At 39.3% G+C, this 17,159-nt stretch overlaps 1 protein-coding gene across 3 annotated transcripts; it reads left to right on the top strand.

Moving 5' to 3' along the window:
- Positions 1-6,937: 6,937 nt before the first annotated feature.
- Positions 6,938-15,834, top strand: LOC111247704 (sodium-coupled monocarboxylate transporter 2-like). 3 transcript variants are annotated; one of them, XM_022798962.2, is made up of 11 exons: positions 6,993-7,450; positions 9,747-9,820; positions 10,033-10,152; positions 10,340-10,408; positions 10,823-10,942; positions 11,198-11,352; positions 12,694-12,834; positions 13,139-13,289; positions 13,480-13,657; positions 13,864-14,316; positions 15,376-15,834. In XM_022798962.2, the coding sequence occupies exons 1-11, from the start codon at positions 7,306-7,308 to the stop codon at positions 15,513-15,515; spliced, it is 1,746 nt and encodes a 581-aa protein (XP_022654697.1). In that variant the 5' UTR covers positions 6,993-7,305; the 3' UTR covers positions 15,516-15,834. The 3 variants fall into 3 exon arrangements, with proteins under 3 accessions (XP_086839499.1, XP_086839498.1, XP_022654697.1); XM_086983373.1 differs by lacking the exon at positions 13,864-14,316 and having other exon boundaries at positions 6,938-7,450; XM_086983372.1 differs by lacking the exon at positions 10,823-10,942 and having other exon boundaries at positions 6,974-7,450.
- The last annotated feature ends 1,325 nt before the right edge of the window (positions 15,835-17,159 follow it).

Here is a 17,159-nt window from a genome sequence, read left to right as displayed (position 1 = left end):
TATATGCGTTTAGGTGTTGTTGGGCTCGTTCGTTATCTCTGCTGGCGTAGTAACAACTACGCCATGGATACCGTCAAGCTGGTGGATGCGAAACAAAACATCCTAAATTGTTTGCCTGGCTAACTAATCAACGCGATTTCTGCGTATGCGGACCAGTGGACGGACATAATGTGGCAAATCAATCCAAATTGTCAGTTTTGAAACTAAATTATTCTTTAAATGAACCAAGGTAAAATTATATGACTCCTCAGACGCTTACCCGTATGTGAAAACGCCCTCGTAGAATAAAATGTAACTTTTATCTGTATTTTGAAAACAAATACGAATATATAAGCACTGGAGACAAAGGTGAGTACCGACCGTCTATGTAAAATGTGATTGCTATAATTAGACAGTTTCGTCAATTGTCATACGCTGTTATTAGGCGCCGCATGGAATCTCACAGGGCTTGGCGATGACCTCCGGAACAGAGGAGTAGCTCGTTCGTAGGATTTCAATTCAATAATGCTATGAGTCAAGCTATTAAATCCAAGCCATAACTGTGATATCTGCACATATACAACATGGACAATATAGCGCTGTCCGGCAACTTCATAATGAAGAACAGTCTCAAGGATTCGCATCCGTATCTTGCAGTGACAATAGAATCACCGGAAGGCAGCGTCGAGGCCACACGCATGCTTCATCTCCTAATCTGAGTTATACTCAAATGGTGTATGAATTCCCCACCTCTACAGATGGTGTAACTTATGCATGAATGAATTCCCCATCTATCTCTATAGAGAAGTTACGCCCGAATGATGTAACGTAATTCCTTGTGTGTAAATGGCTCTATCCTGGCTAACCGTTATTGAGACCTATAAGTTACGACGGCAAGCCACAGTAGCCAGCTGAAATCAAGCGGCACAAGTGCCGTTAGGCCAAAAATTATATTCTGCTTTAATCAGTCGGATACACAAATGTGAATGATGTCTGTGTTTCACTAATGTACGTCTCTTTACATTTTAGTTAGATTTATTCTAACAATTTCACATGAATTGCGGACTAGAACGAGCGAAAGTAACGAATAGCGGCCCCAACCAGTGTTTCCGAAGCTGTCGCATGGAGACATTGCTTCTTTGTAAACAAAAGACATTTTCTGTTTGACTCATTGTGACGGCACAGTAATTTGCTACTATAGCAATATATAAATGCAGTCGGATCCACTCTGAGTCGACTAAGGGAGTATGTCTTTTGTTATTCTATTTATCTTTTGCCATATGTAGATGTCTTGGCAATGTTGTGTATCCGAACTTAAAAAGAAAAACCATCATCGTTTGCTGATGTGCCGTCTGAAGAGTCACCGGAAAGCATAGTTGGCGAAGTCGATATTTTACACATGTACTGCGCGCTAGTTCGTTCATGCAGGACGTTTAAATTGACTAGTAAATGTTTCTTTAATTAGAAATTCGCTCCTAAGTTTGGCCGAAGCCTCTGAGCAGGTCTGGTACCCGAAACTACCAACTAGCTCAAAGTACAAGCAATGGAGTTGAATTGCAATTTGGAGCTCGATTCCTTTGGTGATGACTTGTTTCTGAAATACTGTGTAAAGGTTATTCTGAAGTAACGCTTACAAACCTGCAGCAGTTTTAATCTAAACTGAACTACTAGATCGGTCGAGAGCGGACAAGGGTTCACTTATCTTGTTGTAACGCTGATCCCGTTAGCTAAAATATCCGCCTTGTATACACATATCCAAGGGCGGCTTGCATTGTTGTAGCAATATCGATAGCTGTTCCACCTTTGACGCTGCTATCGTACAAATTGCCACGTACACTGCCCGGACGCTCTGCGAAAAGTCTAGGTTTCAAATTTAGCAGTTCTGCATATCCCCTGGGTATCTACGTGCCGTTGCTCCATTGTTCATAGATTATCTCAAAGGTTATATATAGGACTAGTTCCATTTCATCGGCAATGTTTAAGGGATAACGGCAGAGACTGGTCAAAATCTTTATACATCAAAGGCTACCACTATTGGACAGAGGAAATGATTGGGTCGGTTAAATGAGTACATTATTGTGACGCGCTCTGTCCGCAGCTGTCACTATGTGTTATCTGGTCAAACGAGAAGCTTTCACCAGCCAAGTAAATATGGTACCATGGTTTATAGCGTACTAGTCACCGTAGCAGGGCTGAGTTTCACTCGCTAACATGCTGAGAAGACCTACACTAATATCTTAACGTGTGCTTTGCCCGTTCTCATCGCTTATCATTTCCTTGCAGGACAACAGGCGTGATACAGAACCAAACTTGGCTATCTATAGCGTATACAGGGCAGTCTTTGGGCACCTCACGATGTATAACATTAGCGATTCGACTGATGCATTACACCTATGTTGTATCGTTTATGACGCACAGTTGGAACATGGAATCCATACTAATTTTTCACCATAATACTTATGAGATTCAATTGAATTGTGTTTGCCCTGTAAGGGAAGTATGGAAAATCTTTTTTTTCTATAGAATTAGTTGCATCAGCAAAAAAGTTAGAAAGTAAAACAAGTTGCCATCGCGATAGCTGAAGTTTGTAGGTTGTTCATTGGATTCTACGATGTTCGCTGGTCGAACGAATCACATGAGCCATGGTTGTTTCGCATAGTATAATTATGTCAATGTATGGGAAAACTAACAAATTCCTTTAGGTATCAATTACATTAATGTGTAATGTAATTAACTGCTATCATATAACCCAAAATAGGGTGTTGATAAACGGTGGGATATATCGAGCCTGAGACTTTACAAACCTAAACTCCACTTTACTAACCCGCTTAAGTGAGTAAAAGAGAGTAAAAAGGATCCGTCTGGTTACGATCTTCAATCTTCAAACTGTTATAGGAAATGTAAAACATTCGAGGCATTACTAACATGTAGTACTTGGTTGAGGTTACTCCAACTGAAGCCCATTGCGGGCACTCTAGTATTATCTATTGCTCTCATGGAACGAGTAGTCGAGTAATTGCATGTAACAAGTTTGCCACGCGTTCTGTTTACAAGGTGTGACTCGATGCGCGATACTTAAGCTATTGTTATAAATTCCTCAAAACATTTTATGATAATATTGCTACTATTGTGTCACCTTGCTAGTCATTGCTAGGATATATTTATAAAGCTATATTTAAAACTTACCGCTTTTATTGAATGTTGTTTTTAAGCAATACATTTTATTTATGTGCCGTCAGCACTAGGACATAGGCTTATCGGCTAGCTTTTGACGGCCTTTCAGAACAGGCCAGCTCCTTCACATGTTAAAAAACTTGCTTGGTTAATATCTGGTGAAAATTTTCCTCCTGAACCAGCTACCAGCGTCAAGAAAAGACACGAATTCTGAACACTTAATAGCAAGGCAGCCTACCTCTGTGAGTGGAAACCGCTCGGGTCTGAGGTGAGAGTTAGACAGTCTAGGAATCTCTAGTCTTCTGTTGTGTTTCGTGTACGCAGTATAATAAATGTCGTGGCTGTGCATATCTAAACAGCGGAACAAGGGATTTTGAAAGACGAATTTCCAACCGTATAGCTGATAAATGTTGGAGTAAAAAGCTTAAGCCATCACAGTATAATGTTCGTATAACTTTACCCGTCTTTAAATATTCATGTACTGAATTCTTGTGCCATTCAAACGTGGGTTCAACTGAATTTAATTGGCCAAGATGATTGACTGATTCTCGAGTTATCCATTTTCACAATACATTTACTTTCATGTCTGTCCACTACAGTTAAACATACGTGAGCTGGTCGAAGTTCGAAAGCGGTGCCTACGTTCGAAGTTAAATACTTTGTGTTATGTATTGTAGAAGCAAAGCTTACCGGTAGTTAAAGCAATCCATCTTTAAACGACGCGCGAGTAAAACGCTTCGTTTCGAACCGTATCAGCAATAAAGTCAGGGTGACCAAGGCTTATTTCGAAATACGCTTCGTTCTTATTCGAAAACGCAGCGAAGTATGAATACAGCAGCTTAGATATTAGCCACCACATTTCTTAATTCAGTTGACTAATCTATATCAATAGGAATATTATTAAGGTGTATTACGGTTTGGATCGTGTGACGATGCTGATGATTTGTTATAACGATACTGTTCAATTCCGCCTAAAAGTGCATTGCACCGCTCGAATGATATAAACAGTAGTATAATGACGTGGCATAAATTGAACACCTAGATTGACTTTTAGCCGGGGAATGTCGAACGCTTTTCGATTTAGGCACGCCTTTTTAAAAGAGCCCTGGTTAATTATGCAATAACTTTATTCAGAAGCACTGGTATTACAGGTTCCTATGATGTATACGCCGACGGTGATCTTCGTTGGATAGCATGTATATTCCAATGTATTCCAAGGTGACAACCCCCATAGATACGAAACCCCTCAAATGCTCCCATTTAATATGGCTAGAGTGGAATATCTTTACTTCTAGCAAGTGCAGCGCTAATACGAACTAGAACTCATTCGCAGGCTTTGCCCCACGCTATTAAACACGTCTCATTATATTTTTTCAGTGACAAAAGACTAATTATAACAGGGGTAACGTCCCAATAACCTAATAAGATGTAACCTAATAAGTTCTTCCTCAACACGGTTTATTACGCAACACACGTTGAATACGTGCAACTAGAGGAGGTCTTCTTCTTCCTGCAACATAGTTTAAAACGTGAGAAGTGATAAACGTTGCTATGGTCTATTATGAACAATTAAATTAGTACTGCACTCTACGAAAAAAGCAAGCTCTTCAGTCAGGGCTAAAAGTATTTGGCCAAAGATGAAACTCTGGCGACCCACAAAAAATAGGCCCAATTAAACTATTTCAAGGGCTGATTTAGGTCTGGAAAACACACAGACCGACAAACCTCTAGTATTATAATAGATGTTCGAACATATATAATTTAAATCGAGATCTTGGGTAATACTCAGCGCATGACATATATGCTGTATACAATTGTTGCGTTTCTCTGATCAACCAATCAACCATCCAGATATTTCTGTGTTCAGCGTCTAGTAGATATGCCGTTGGGCATTACTTGGACGATTGGCCGCTCTCAGCATGATGCGAAATATGTTTAGGCCCAAATTCGAACCCAGATTACCACGTGTATCCGTAGCAGGTAAACATGTTACGGTTAGGTCCTTGTAGACATTTTTTTTCCGCAGTCTTTGATGCATAGTAGATTTTTGCGTAATCACGTGCTTTCTTATTACATTATGATCCTATGCCAGCTTTGTCTGGAAACAGGTCTTTACAGCTGCTGGAAAACGCTGAGAACGAGTGTTAAACAAGTATAAGTTTGACGCATGGCAAGCATTTTAGTTTGCAGAATGTTTAAATTGTTTTGGAAAGGTTGTAAGATATAACGGGTAGGTTGTCTACTGCTTACCAATAGAAATAACTGAACATTTATAGGAAAGTAGACCATTTTGGAGAAGAATCGAGTTGCTTTAAACGAAAGCCTTAAACGCAGTGCTCCTTGATGATCGTTCGGCAGACCACATCGTTCTTATGCGAATATAATGAAGTTAGCTCATGAAGTTCAGCATAATCAATGAAGGCTTGTGATACGTTGCAGTTTTGCCGTTACCGTTATGTTCTAGCGTGCACGCGCAACGTGTTATTTGTTACCTTGCATGTACATAACAATCAGATAAACTCGTTGTCTAAGGCTACAGCGTTAGCCATTATTGCATATATCTCCAGGCGCCTAGAAGTAATTCGGGGCAAACTTCCGTATATTAGATACGCTTATGCGGTATTCTACAGGGTGTACATTTATAGAAATTTTCTACATATAAACAAAACATCTGCGAATGAAGTACTTAGAACGCATGACCAATCTTTACCGCAAAGCAAGATCTACATTTTCGTATTATGCCTTCAAAAGTTAGGTTTTAGGCAAAAAAAAAAAGAAAACGATCGCAGGTTCGAGCCCTGATAAGTGTAGGAGTGCTGACGCATTTGTCGGAACTCACATGGTGATGTGTAGTTCTGCTCGCTGATTTTCCCTATGTAGTTATTTGCTGCGCTAATATCTGTGGCCATTCGTAGATCAACAAACGTATGCGTTACCGTGTCGTCAGATTCTTGGTTCACGGCCCAGTCTTTTCAGCCAAAAAATTAAACGTCGAGATGTACTCTTCATTTTTGATTGCAAGTATAATTATATGCATCTTAGCACCAGGGTTTGTAGGCCAAGGATTAGATGCCCTGAAATTTTTCGGCAATGAAATTCTTCTCAGAGATTATTAATAGGTTAAGATATTGATTGAGCTCCACAATGTTTTGATTCATTACAACAACACCAATAAGCCGGGGACGTTGTATTCGGATCAACCAAATGAATTTTCCCAGCTTTTTCTTTCCTGATTCGGCCTTATTTAAACATTTGCCACGGTATCGTCTCTGGTCCATCGAAGATCAGCAACCGTTTACGTGTGATCGCTTAATTAGATCTGCGCTTTGGGACCCAATCTAACAGATACGTCTCAGCCAGGACAAGCATATGAGTTTCCGAGGACATTTGCTACGCCGTGACATACATAGAGATTGACTCTCCCGCTAGATCCAAGTCACCCCTTTGAGTAAGTAAGAGCATTCTGGATCGTTACCAGACAGTTGTACGGTAACGAACTGAGTGCGCTTCCTTGCACCACTACGACAACAGCTGATCTAGACTGGTCTACTTGACATGGCAGTTGGACTTATCATACTCTGACAAGCAGCACTATCAGCTCAGAACAAAAGCATTGCGTAGCGTTGACAAGCGACGACACAACCGATCTCGATTCATGATGCGATCAATTTTCCAGCATCGCGACTGCTGACAAGATCAACCCGGACCAACGTATAGGCTTCGAGGCCAAACGTCGTCTGTTTCGTCGCTGCTATTATCGCTCTATGGTGAATCCTTTGCTCTAGGTGGACCGAATGAGCTCGATTAGGAACTCCTTAAGCTCTTCCACTAGTTATCTTCACTCTCTGACGTTTTACGGCCACGACTTAACAAGCTAAGGATAAGTCAAATCAGCGGGGACAGTTGTTACAATCGCGTCCTCTTTAGGCGGCTTGTTCGAAAGGAATCTTGTGAATAACCAGGGCACTGTAGCAAGTGAATGACCGGTGTTCCTGACATAGTGATATAGGCCAGGCAAGACTGGTGTAACATAGCACAAGTGAAGGGAATATGTCGAGCTGATACTGCCGAACGAAGTAAACAAAGGAAAAAACTAACGAAGCGTTGAAAAACCAAGGCTGATTTGGGAAGCACAGTACATTTTGAGTGGCAATGGGGGTTGCTCATTTCGCCTTTTTGGACTATGTTGTCCTAATTGGATTTCTGTTGATTTCAACGTTGATCGGTCTGTACTTTGCCTGGAAGGATCGAAAAAGCACAAGTAACAAAACATTTCTAACTGGCAACAAAGAACTGGGTAAGTATTGTTTTGCCATGAGGTAAGTTTAGCATATATATGTACGCATTGGTGTATCATCACGGGTGTACGCCCGGATCATTCAATTGAATCCTTTTATTAATTGTATCCTCATCTAGAAATCTGCAATGCAAGCTCTCAACAGCGTTGTACCAGTTCTGTATATATGAGTGGACGCACTTTATGCTGGGAGCCAGCCTTGATGAGATGCCTAACGGCGTAAGTGCCGGACTTAAAACTCGAAACTTTTAAGTATGTTTGTATTGCCATTAAGTATCTTTAGAGCCACTGGCGCGGCGGCTTACACGGTCAAGCCGATCTTTCAAAGGTGGTACTTGAAATCCGGTTAGGGGCTTGTACTACACAAAGTTGTGAGAACATGATTTCGTAAAAAAGTAAGAACAAAAGAGTACTAAAATAATTAAAAAACACATTATTTTTTCTTAAGTTTTAGTACGTTTTTGCATTAGTACTTTACGAATATTTAGAGAAAATCAGGTAGATCTAATGAAATCAAATGTAACAGTTCTGTCTCGGATTGAGCCCCAAAACTGAGATCGGTGTTATGGTGTTCTGAACCCAGAGTCATGCCCGTTGAAAAGAATGGATAAATCAACAAAAAAAAAATAAATAAAGCTTCGCGTTTTCACTAACGCGTCACTACACGGACGAGTGCGTGCGAACCCTGTTGACATCCGTCGGCACAGCGTGCTGTCAATATAGTAGCGCTTATCAGAAGGCTGATGAGCATACGCACCCTAGCATGTTTTGTTTGAAACGGATATCTTTGAAGTTGGCTTTACTATTGAAATCTTCAAACACCAGGCTATATTTGTAAGGCCCGACGCAGCCCCAAATGGTGAGCGACCCAGTTCGAAATGAGGGACACCTGGTCCATAAAAGGGTAAAAAAGTGCGTCCTATTATATGCTAAACTATAATACATGAACACTTTAAATTAGCCGATTCAGGAAAAGATTAGGAGAATGCTGAAAAGCTCTAAGGAGTAGGTTTAATATGTTGAACGCTGACCACGTCTAGAGCAATCAAACTAACACGCAACGTCTCTTCGGTGCAGAACCTTGTATCTGTGCGCCAATCCCTGATACTGGTTTTAAACGGATCCTATTCATTTAACGAGCCAAAGCCAAACCTGTCCTGGCTTGAACTTGTCTGAGTATGAATCTAGGGATAATCTTAAGCTTAATGTGGATAGCGCTGTCTTCAAATAGCTGCCCTATGACTTGACAGTATTACTGACGTATCAGACAAATTACGCGCATATTAGTTTATCAAAGATATTCGTCCGCTGACCGCACGTCGACCCTTACGGTACACTCTTGCGGTATATAGTTATGCGCGGAAGACCTAGATGTTAAAATCTATACGACAAAAACGTATGGTAAGAAATGCGTGACACCCTGCGCAAAGTCAAGCTTTCAATAGTTAGAGAATTTTCTGTCGATACGATGAGGGTTGTGTAGAATCCAACGGGAACTTGCACGGGAATTAAACACTAGCTAAGCGAATCTTTTTCGACTCGGAAGGACATCAGCGCTCTCGGCCCTACAGCCAATACGTATTGTTTAAGTTACTTTTCTATCAAATTTGTGTTCACATTCAGTTATGTTAGCATCAAAAACTTTCATCATGTGCCAATACTTCACACAGATATTTTCATCCTTATAGCAATGTAAACTCTTTCATTCGAAGACAATGCGAAAATTGGAACAAATACGACCCAAAGCATAAAATAGAATGGGCCTTTCGAAAAATGTTCTTAATCAACGGTACTAATGTTATTTTTCTACGTTGTGCGATTTATTCGGTGCTGCTAGGAACAATCAGATATGCCATGTTAACCCCGTAAGCCCGTCGAAAGTGAACTAAATAGAATTCGTCCGAACTCTGGAACATGACTCTTATATCTGCCACCAACCCAGAGAACTGAAAAAAAAAGTTTTTTTGAAGTATGGGTATCTCGCTTTATTGATGCATGGCGTACATATCCAACTACTCGAATTGGCGACATTTTGAAACGTGTGTCCAGCCATTGTCGGTCCTTTGACTGGGTCATCAAAGCGTATCTAATAAGATGATGTAATACTCTGTGCGAAATACAATATTTGAACGACTTACACCCCCTTAGATATGACAGATATGCTTGATATTTGTAAATAAACGTATTCCGATTGGTTATTCTTCTGGTACGCATATACTTTTCATTGATTCTCCCGATTTACGATAACGAAGAGCCTAAAAAAGCGACAAAAAACGTACCCCCACTCAATTTTCAGGATGGATTCCGGTATCGTTTTCAATGATGGCTTCATTCCTCTCATCAATTGCAATTCTTGGACTTCCTTCGGAGGTACGTACAGTTTCTGGATAAGTGTGCTGCATTGACCGATTACTCCCACGTGGATACTTTGAATTCAACGTTTCTAATTTTCAAAGGATTGTAAATTTCCAGTAACTTGGCTTCATGAAGGGCTAATAGTGTACTGAAGGTCAATTAATTATCCGCGTACAAGTAATCACTTCGATGAAAATTGTAAACTTGTCAAACTTGTCCGAAATTAGGTTTACAATCGAGGCGCAATTCTCTGGATGGGAGCTGTATCGGCGGCTGTTGCAATCGTGATCGCCGCAACCGTTTTTCTGCCAATGTATTACAACATGGATATTACGTCAATCAACGAGGTAAGCCTTGCATATATAGGTTAGGCAACTTCAAGGCGACCGATAGTTCTCTTACATTGTGACCTCTCACCGGCCGAAAGGCCATAACCTTAAAATTATGAAGACTATTTTGTTGTAATTATTGAGTGTAAAGAAACGTTATCATTTAAAATTATATAAAGATAATTATAGTTATATTTAATTCCAGTATCTGGAAAGACGATTTGACTCGCCTCAAGTTAGAAATCTCGCTGCAGGCGTGTTTGTCCTTCAAACGGTAACTAAAAATAATGGAAATTTCTTACTTTCATGAATAATAGTGCTAAAACTCTTTGGCAATGATACATTTATTACTAGAATCCTTATTGTATACTTATAGACGTACTTTGTAAACTGTTGAGGATCATTACGTTATAGATCGGAGTGTCCCTTTATATGACTATTCCTAGAGCAAACCCCCTAAAACATGAGCAATACCTATACTGCTTACTAATATTAATATTGAGGAGTTACGAGAACCTGAAGCCATTCATTAGACAGCGTTTTATAACTCAACAGTATTAGGAGATGCACGGGATCAACGTAGACAACCGTCCGTTATGGCGCTAACAGTTACGCTGCTCCTCGATGTCGTCATGATTTTATTTTATATCTACTAAATTGATTGTAAATCGCGAGGGGATATTTTCAGCTGTTGTATATGGGTGTCGTGCTCTACGGTCCTTCTTTAGCACTTGGTTCGGTTACTGGAATTCCCGTTTGGGTTTCAATTCTTCTCAATGGATTAGCCTGTACGTTTTACACCGCAATTGTGAGTTATGCCGAGTACTTCCTTTCGTTTGCACAGAGCTGGAAATCAAACCGGACAGAATTTCGAATTGCCATTTTTTTTATGAATGCAATCAGCCTAACATATTATGTTAGGTATATATCTCTATATTTTATGTTTCCTGTAATAACTGGTAGTACATTATGGCTTGAAGTTAGTCAAACTTCTTATTGTTAGCCAAAATTTTGTTCCTCCTGTCTAAATGTCTGCTCTGTTTCCATGGCTTAATTCGGTTAGGGCGGTATGAAAGCTGTAGTCTGGACTGATGTGGTGCAAATGATCCTCATTTATGTTGGCTACATTATGGTTTGTGCGTCGGGCATCTATCACGTGGGCGGAATCAGAAAAGTACTTGAGCTAAACAATGAAGGAGGCAGGCTCATCTTCGTTAAGTGAGTTAGTTATTTATACCAGCCATTAGTGTGAAACTCTGTATAATAATTGCCTCTTTCTGGAACGGACAGAATTATTTCGAAAAATTGTGCACTTTTTATCGCCAAATAGGACTCGGAAGCAAATCTTAATTTTCATTTGTCGAGAAATTGTTAGTGAGTAACCAGTATCATAAACAGTTTCTTGATTAATCATCAGGGACAGAAAAGAGTGATTTTAACGCTTCACTATCTTGCGATTCACGAAAACAATAAGTACCGTACATCGCATAACAGTATCTTGGAAACATCGTTCATATTTTCGTGTTTCTGTTTGCAAGACAAGGGGAACGATTGTTGATATAACAAATACAGAAATAAGTTCAAAAGGTATCTAGAATATAATTGTATGCGAACTTATAACACTAGAGATCACAATAGTAAGAACCAGTAAATGAAGGAACATATGATATTTATATATCAGTGAAATAGAGTCATTTTTTTATTATTATACGGATTTTATTGAAATAAAAAATCTTCACACCGGAGCAGGTGCTTTTTGTCATATCACCATCCGTAATAACACTGGTGTTATACCTTGGTTCAAAAATGGAAATTCGTCAATATGACGTTTTAACAGTTTATCGTACCTGAAACTCTACTGATAAGCATAAGAAATAATTTTGAAAAACTATTTTTTTTTTCAATTATATCAATCACAAGTAGATAACGCCAGTACGTTCCATACCAACAGTTAAATTTCCGTTTAAAAGATTTACCATCTTCCAAAATAAGACTTCACGATAGTTCAAATCCGTTGCGCTGTTTGAGGAGTTCTAAGTAAACTGTCGGAAACTGCAAGTTTAAGCATCATCGAAAGCAGATAGACGGTTTTAAGTACTACTTGAAAACGCTTCTTCAAGCTATCACTTTTTTAGACTTTCAAGCTCAAATATCAAGTCACTTTTTTTAAAAGGCATTCTTGAAGCAAACCAAGTGTAGAGGACTTCAAAGTATTACCATAAGCGGTTTATTAAGAAATGAAAAGTCCTATCAATTTCATAACGCGCCCTAACTTATTAGCTCAGCTGTACGGTGCTTTGTATCAAGATATATAAACTTTGTCCAGTTGTGCCTATAAGCATCCTAAAACAAACGTAATTAGGTTATTTAATTCTGTAAACGTCCTTATTAGAGCTACCTAGATAACCAGTGGATATAGCGGCATTATGTGGCAGCCGTTAGGCGGGCGGTCGGTTCCGCCTGTACACGACTAACGGCTTGACGGTCGAATTTCTGAGTCCAAATACTAATTACTTACGTTTGCTGCTTTAACCTCTAACCTCGACACGTTTGTCGTAGCTGGAGCCTGAACCCGTATTTTACGTACACCACATGGAACGTGACCCTATCGTGGACTGTTGGCTGGATGGCAGCTTACTGTGCCAGTCAAACACAGGTGCAGAGATATTCGGCCATTGCTTCTCTTGCGCAAGCCAAAAAGTACGTTGATCGTATGTTTATCAACACGTGTCAATAGCAAACGGTGAAACATAGCTCTGGTAAAAGTTCAAGGGAAAAAAATTATCTCGGCTTTACGACTAGGCGACTAAGAGAAAAAACTAATGTGATTCTGGCCATAATAATAAAAAAAAAACTACATGAGATTTCGAACGTGAGATGAGCTTCGAAATGAGAAAAATTAAGTTGTATCAGTTGAATGAGATCATGTTGTTCTTAATAGAATAGACTTACAACGACATTCGTAAGTATTTTAGTCATTTTCGTCACATTTTATTTAAAGCAGAGCTCTTCTATGGAATATTCCTGGAGTTACGTCCACTCTGCTGTTATCTGTCCTATCTGGCCTGGTGCTTTACGCCGTCTATGGACACTGCGACCCACGTATTACGGGTGATGCCGACAAGGCCGACCAGCTTATGCCTTTTATAGTCCAGGTACAAACCTCTATTCTAAATCAGACTACCAGGATATATGCACGTGTTACACGCTTAGACAGAATAGACAACATTATCAATACTTGACAGGCCCAACTATTTAACTGGTGAACGTCTCGATGTCCATCAAAGCTTAACCGCTTTCAATTCACTAAGTAAACCTTTCGCCTCTAATAAACTAACTTTTCAGGATCTCCTAAGGGACTACCCTGGATTGTCGGGTCTTTTGGTGGCCTCGGTTTTCAGTGGTTCTCTCTCGACGCTTTCCTCAGGTTACAATGCACTTTCTGCCGTCACGTGGGATGATTTCGTCCGACCCCAAGTTAACATCTCCGACAAACAATCTATATACCTTACTAAAGGCATCGGTATGTTTTCAACGTGGATTGAATTTGCATGCTTTTTAAATATGGTGCGTCTCTATGTAGTAGTAAAAATATCAGCGATTATATTTTTAAGAAAACGCTTATTGCTTACCAGAACACCCATGACTTTAATTTTTTGCGTGCACTCATACTTCTATGAACAAGTATAAGCAATCACCGGTCCGTTTGGTCTTCATTTTCCACTGCAGCTGCAATGTATGGAATTCTGTCTGTATTCATTGCCTTTTTGGCGGAAACAATGGACTCAATCATTCAAGCGTCCTCCTCTCTAATTGGAGCCATGACGGGTCCCCTGCTAGCAATCTTCGTTATGGGCATGTTGGTGCCATTTATTCGGAAAAATGGCGCCATTTATGGCATTTGCCTTGGCTTAGTATTTTCGTGGTGGCTTACACTCGGTTCAATCATTTACCCTCGCGTCGGCGATGATCTGCCAACGAGCAACGCTCAGTGCTTAGCACGTTTCGACAATCTATCCGGTACAGAAAGTGTAATGTCGGAATTGATTACGCGCGGATCGTTCGATGAGCCAAAGACCCCTGACGGAATCCTTGCATTCTACCATATCTCCTTCATCTGGATCACCGGCGTCGGATTCCTTGCCACAATCGTGTTTTCTACTATCATCTCCGCCTTTCTTGGTAATCATAGATGTCAACAATTACATTACTAAGCTTATCAATTAAAATACGCATGCAACCATGTGAGACTATATAGATTTGTCAACAAAATTATTATTTTTGTTAGAGTCAGGGTCAAATACACTTAGTTGCATTGACCTGTCTTACATTTTACTGTGTGTACTTTTAGGGGTTACAAATAAGTCCTGAGAAACGACTATAGTCGGTATTATTTGCTTTCGATTTTCCTTAAAAACTACTTTTTTATATTTTTTGCTTTTTTTTGTAATTCTAAATATATCATATTTTTAATTTTTATCGAAATAAATAGCTACCTGTCCGTAGAAAAACTTTTTTTCAAGTGTAAGATTTTCATCACGGTTCACATCTTTGGCTCAGGAACATATGCTTTAAAACCTAATTCTGATTTACAACAGACAAACGTAAATCTTCGTTTGCGTTACAAGTGTTGTACAAATAATATTGTATTTTTAAAGGTTTTCAGTAATATCCCTATCTAAACGCTTAAAGCTAAATGTCTAGACTCCTTATATGATATCTGAGTTGAATTTGTTCGGGCAACTTTTCATTACCGCGTATAGTGCAGAAGGATAGGTGCACGTAATAAATCTGAGACACTCATTTCTGTCGATCTTAGCCAACATTTGAAATATTCTGCGGAAAGGTTCATATGGTTTAGGACGGCCCCATGACGAAAATTATAGCGCCTGGGTATACCGGTCATCGAGCAACAAGCCCAGATTCTACCGCTAACTTTATGAAACAAGTCAATAACTGGAGATATGCTTATACCCCATTTTGAATCAGAAATGTGGATGCTAACAGACAATTACTTTATCTCATGCTGGAAATCGAGTTTTGATGATGTAATCCTTAGCGGACAGTAACGATCTGATACAGAGTGGTTCCAGACCCACATAAGCGCCCTTTACGCTGCTCGCTTATTAGATCATTGCTTTGAGAGCAGTCTTCAATAACACTATTCTAAAACGCTGTGTTTTACGCCAGTAGATCCAGAACAATTTGAACAGCTTTTCCGTTCGTATTCTTGCTTGACAGATGACAAAAGTAGTCACGTCGATCCACGGTTTATAGCGCCCATTGCACGTCGCTTTATGAGCATGCAGGAAGATTCCTTTAAGATGGCCTCGTATAAGACTGTGTCAACTTCAGAGAATAACGGGGCGTCGCGGCTGTAAAACCAAGATCGAAACGTTCACAGGTTCAACTTACCTAGCACAGGCAACATCTGTAAAGAACAACTGTTTACAACGTGATCTTCGCGCTAATTACACGAATCGGGTAAACAATGCAGAATGCCTTCATTGCTAGAATAGTCTTCAACCACATTTCACGTATACGTCAATCGACATTGGAGATGAAAGTTCCGCGCAAGCGTATATTCATCAGATTTCTCGTACAGAGAGGAAGTTGCTTGCCACTTACTTTGTGCATAGGCATTATATACATGTCTTATACATATAATAAAGATGAGAAGCTGATATTTTTTGTGCGGTATTCTGATAAGTGTGATTTTTCTAGCTCTTCTCTTATTGGAAAAACAAATAACTAAAATGTTCACTTAAATAGTCGCTGTTAATTTGCCATACACAAGGTCAAAGGATAAAAGGCTAACTACAAAAGTAATTTTGTTTCCAAGTTTGTTTATAAGCAATTACTCAAGGAAATGTTGGTTCCATAATACCATATACGAGATGTAACTTTGGGGCCAAATGAAAACTGGATTTCTAAAATGGAAGTTGATTCCAAGCTTGCTTGGACTTCACCCAACTGAATTCACGTGCTGCGCAGCTCGTTTGTATTTGTTGTTGTGATAACTGGCTCGTACGTTTACTTATCACAGGTAACAACAAATAGTGTTCTGTCATATTCTAAGAGTTGTAGAAGCTACAGTAGCAAAAAGGTCCGATCAGAAGCCTATGTAATTAGAGAAAAATATAAATGCGTTGCTCTCTTTAGTAATATTTATCTGTTAAAAAAATGTGCTTCGTCTTTACTAGAATCATTCTTCATTTTCTTCATTCATCATTTACAATGCGACAGTCTTCAGAAGCAATCAACCGCATGCTTCTAGGGCTACATTTCATAGCTCATAGGAATGGTGTGCATTTCTTTAATTGTTCCGAAACAAAACAGATGTCGTCGGCTATATCTTGATAGAAAAACTAAATATAGATTCATCCGCTTTCTTTACTATATACGTACTAATCTCACTGTTCAGGACATAACAGGAGACAGAGGGAATCTAGAACAATAAGGATAGTATAATAGGACGTAAAGCAGGAACTAATCCGCCAATAAAAAAGGCTTTAAAAAAACTCAGTGTTGACTACACTGTTTACAAACATAGCAAACGTTGCGAATTGAAAAATAATGCACTAATCACTTGAGAGGTAGTATTTTTCTTTCGAGCCTTTGCGGGTTAAAGCAGGTTTGTAGGTTAAAGAAATTAAAGCCTTGCAAGTTTAGAATACCATCAGCAACTTAGATGAGTCCTGAGAATTGTATGTTTTGTTGTTAAAAACAAACGAGAAAACAATATTGTTCAAAAGGACAGAAGCATCGAACTATATTCTTGTAGCGTCCATTCTGCTATTCCACTAGCTCTATTGACTGAATACTATCAACTACTGAATAAATAATAAATAACGAAATTTTTAATAGCACTTTAAAATAACACCTTTATTATATACGTACTCAACCCATTAGTGAAACATTTGTAACGTTCTTCGCAAATGTTGTTGGGATGCATTATATATGTATGTAAACGCACATACCTCGATTTCATATTTGAACTTCAGCTGCTGACGGGCTGTTTTCTG

Source organism: Varroa destructor, unplaced genomic scaffold (genome assembly GCF_002443255.2).
Source record: "Varroa destructor unplaced genomic scaffold, Vdes_3.0 BEIS01000003.1, whole genome shotgun sequence".
Lineage (NCBI taxonomy): Eukaryota > Metazoa > Arthropoda > Arachnida > Mesostigmata > Varroidae > Varroa > Varroa destructor.
This window is presented reverse-complemented; position numbering and strand designations above follow the sequence as displayed.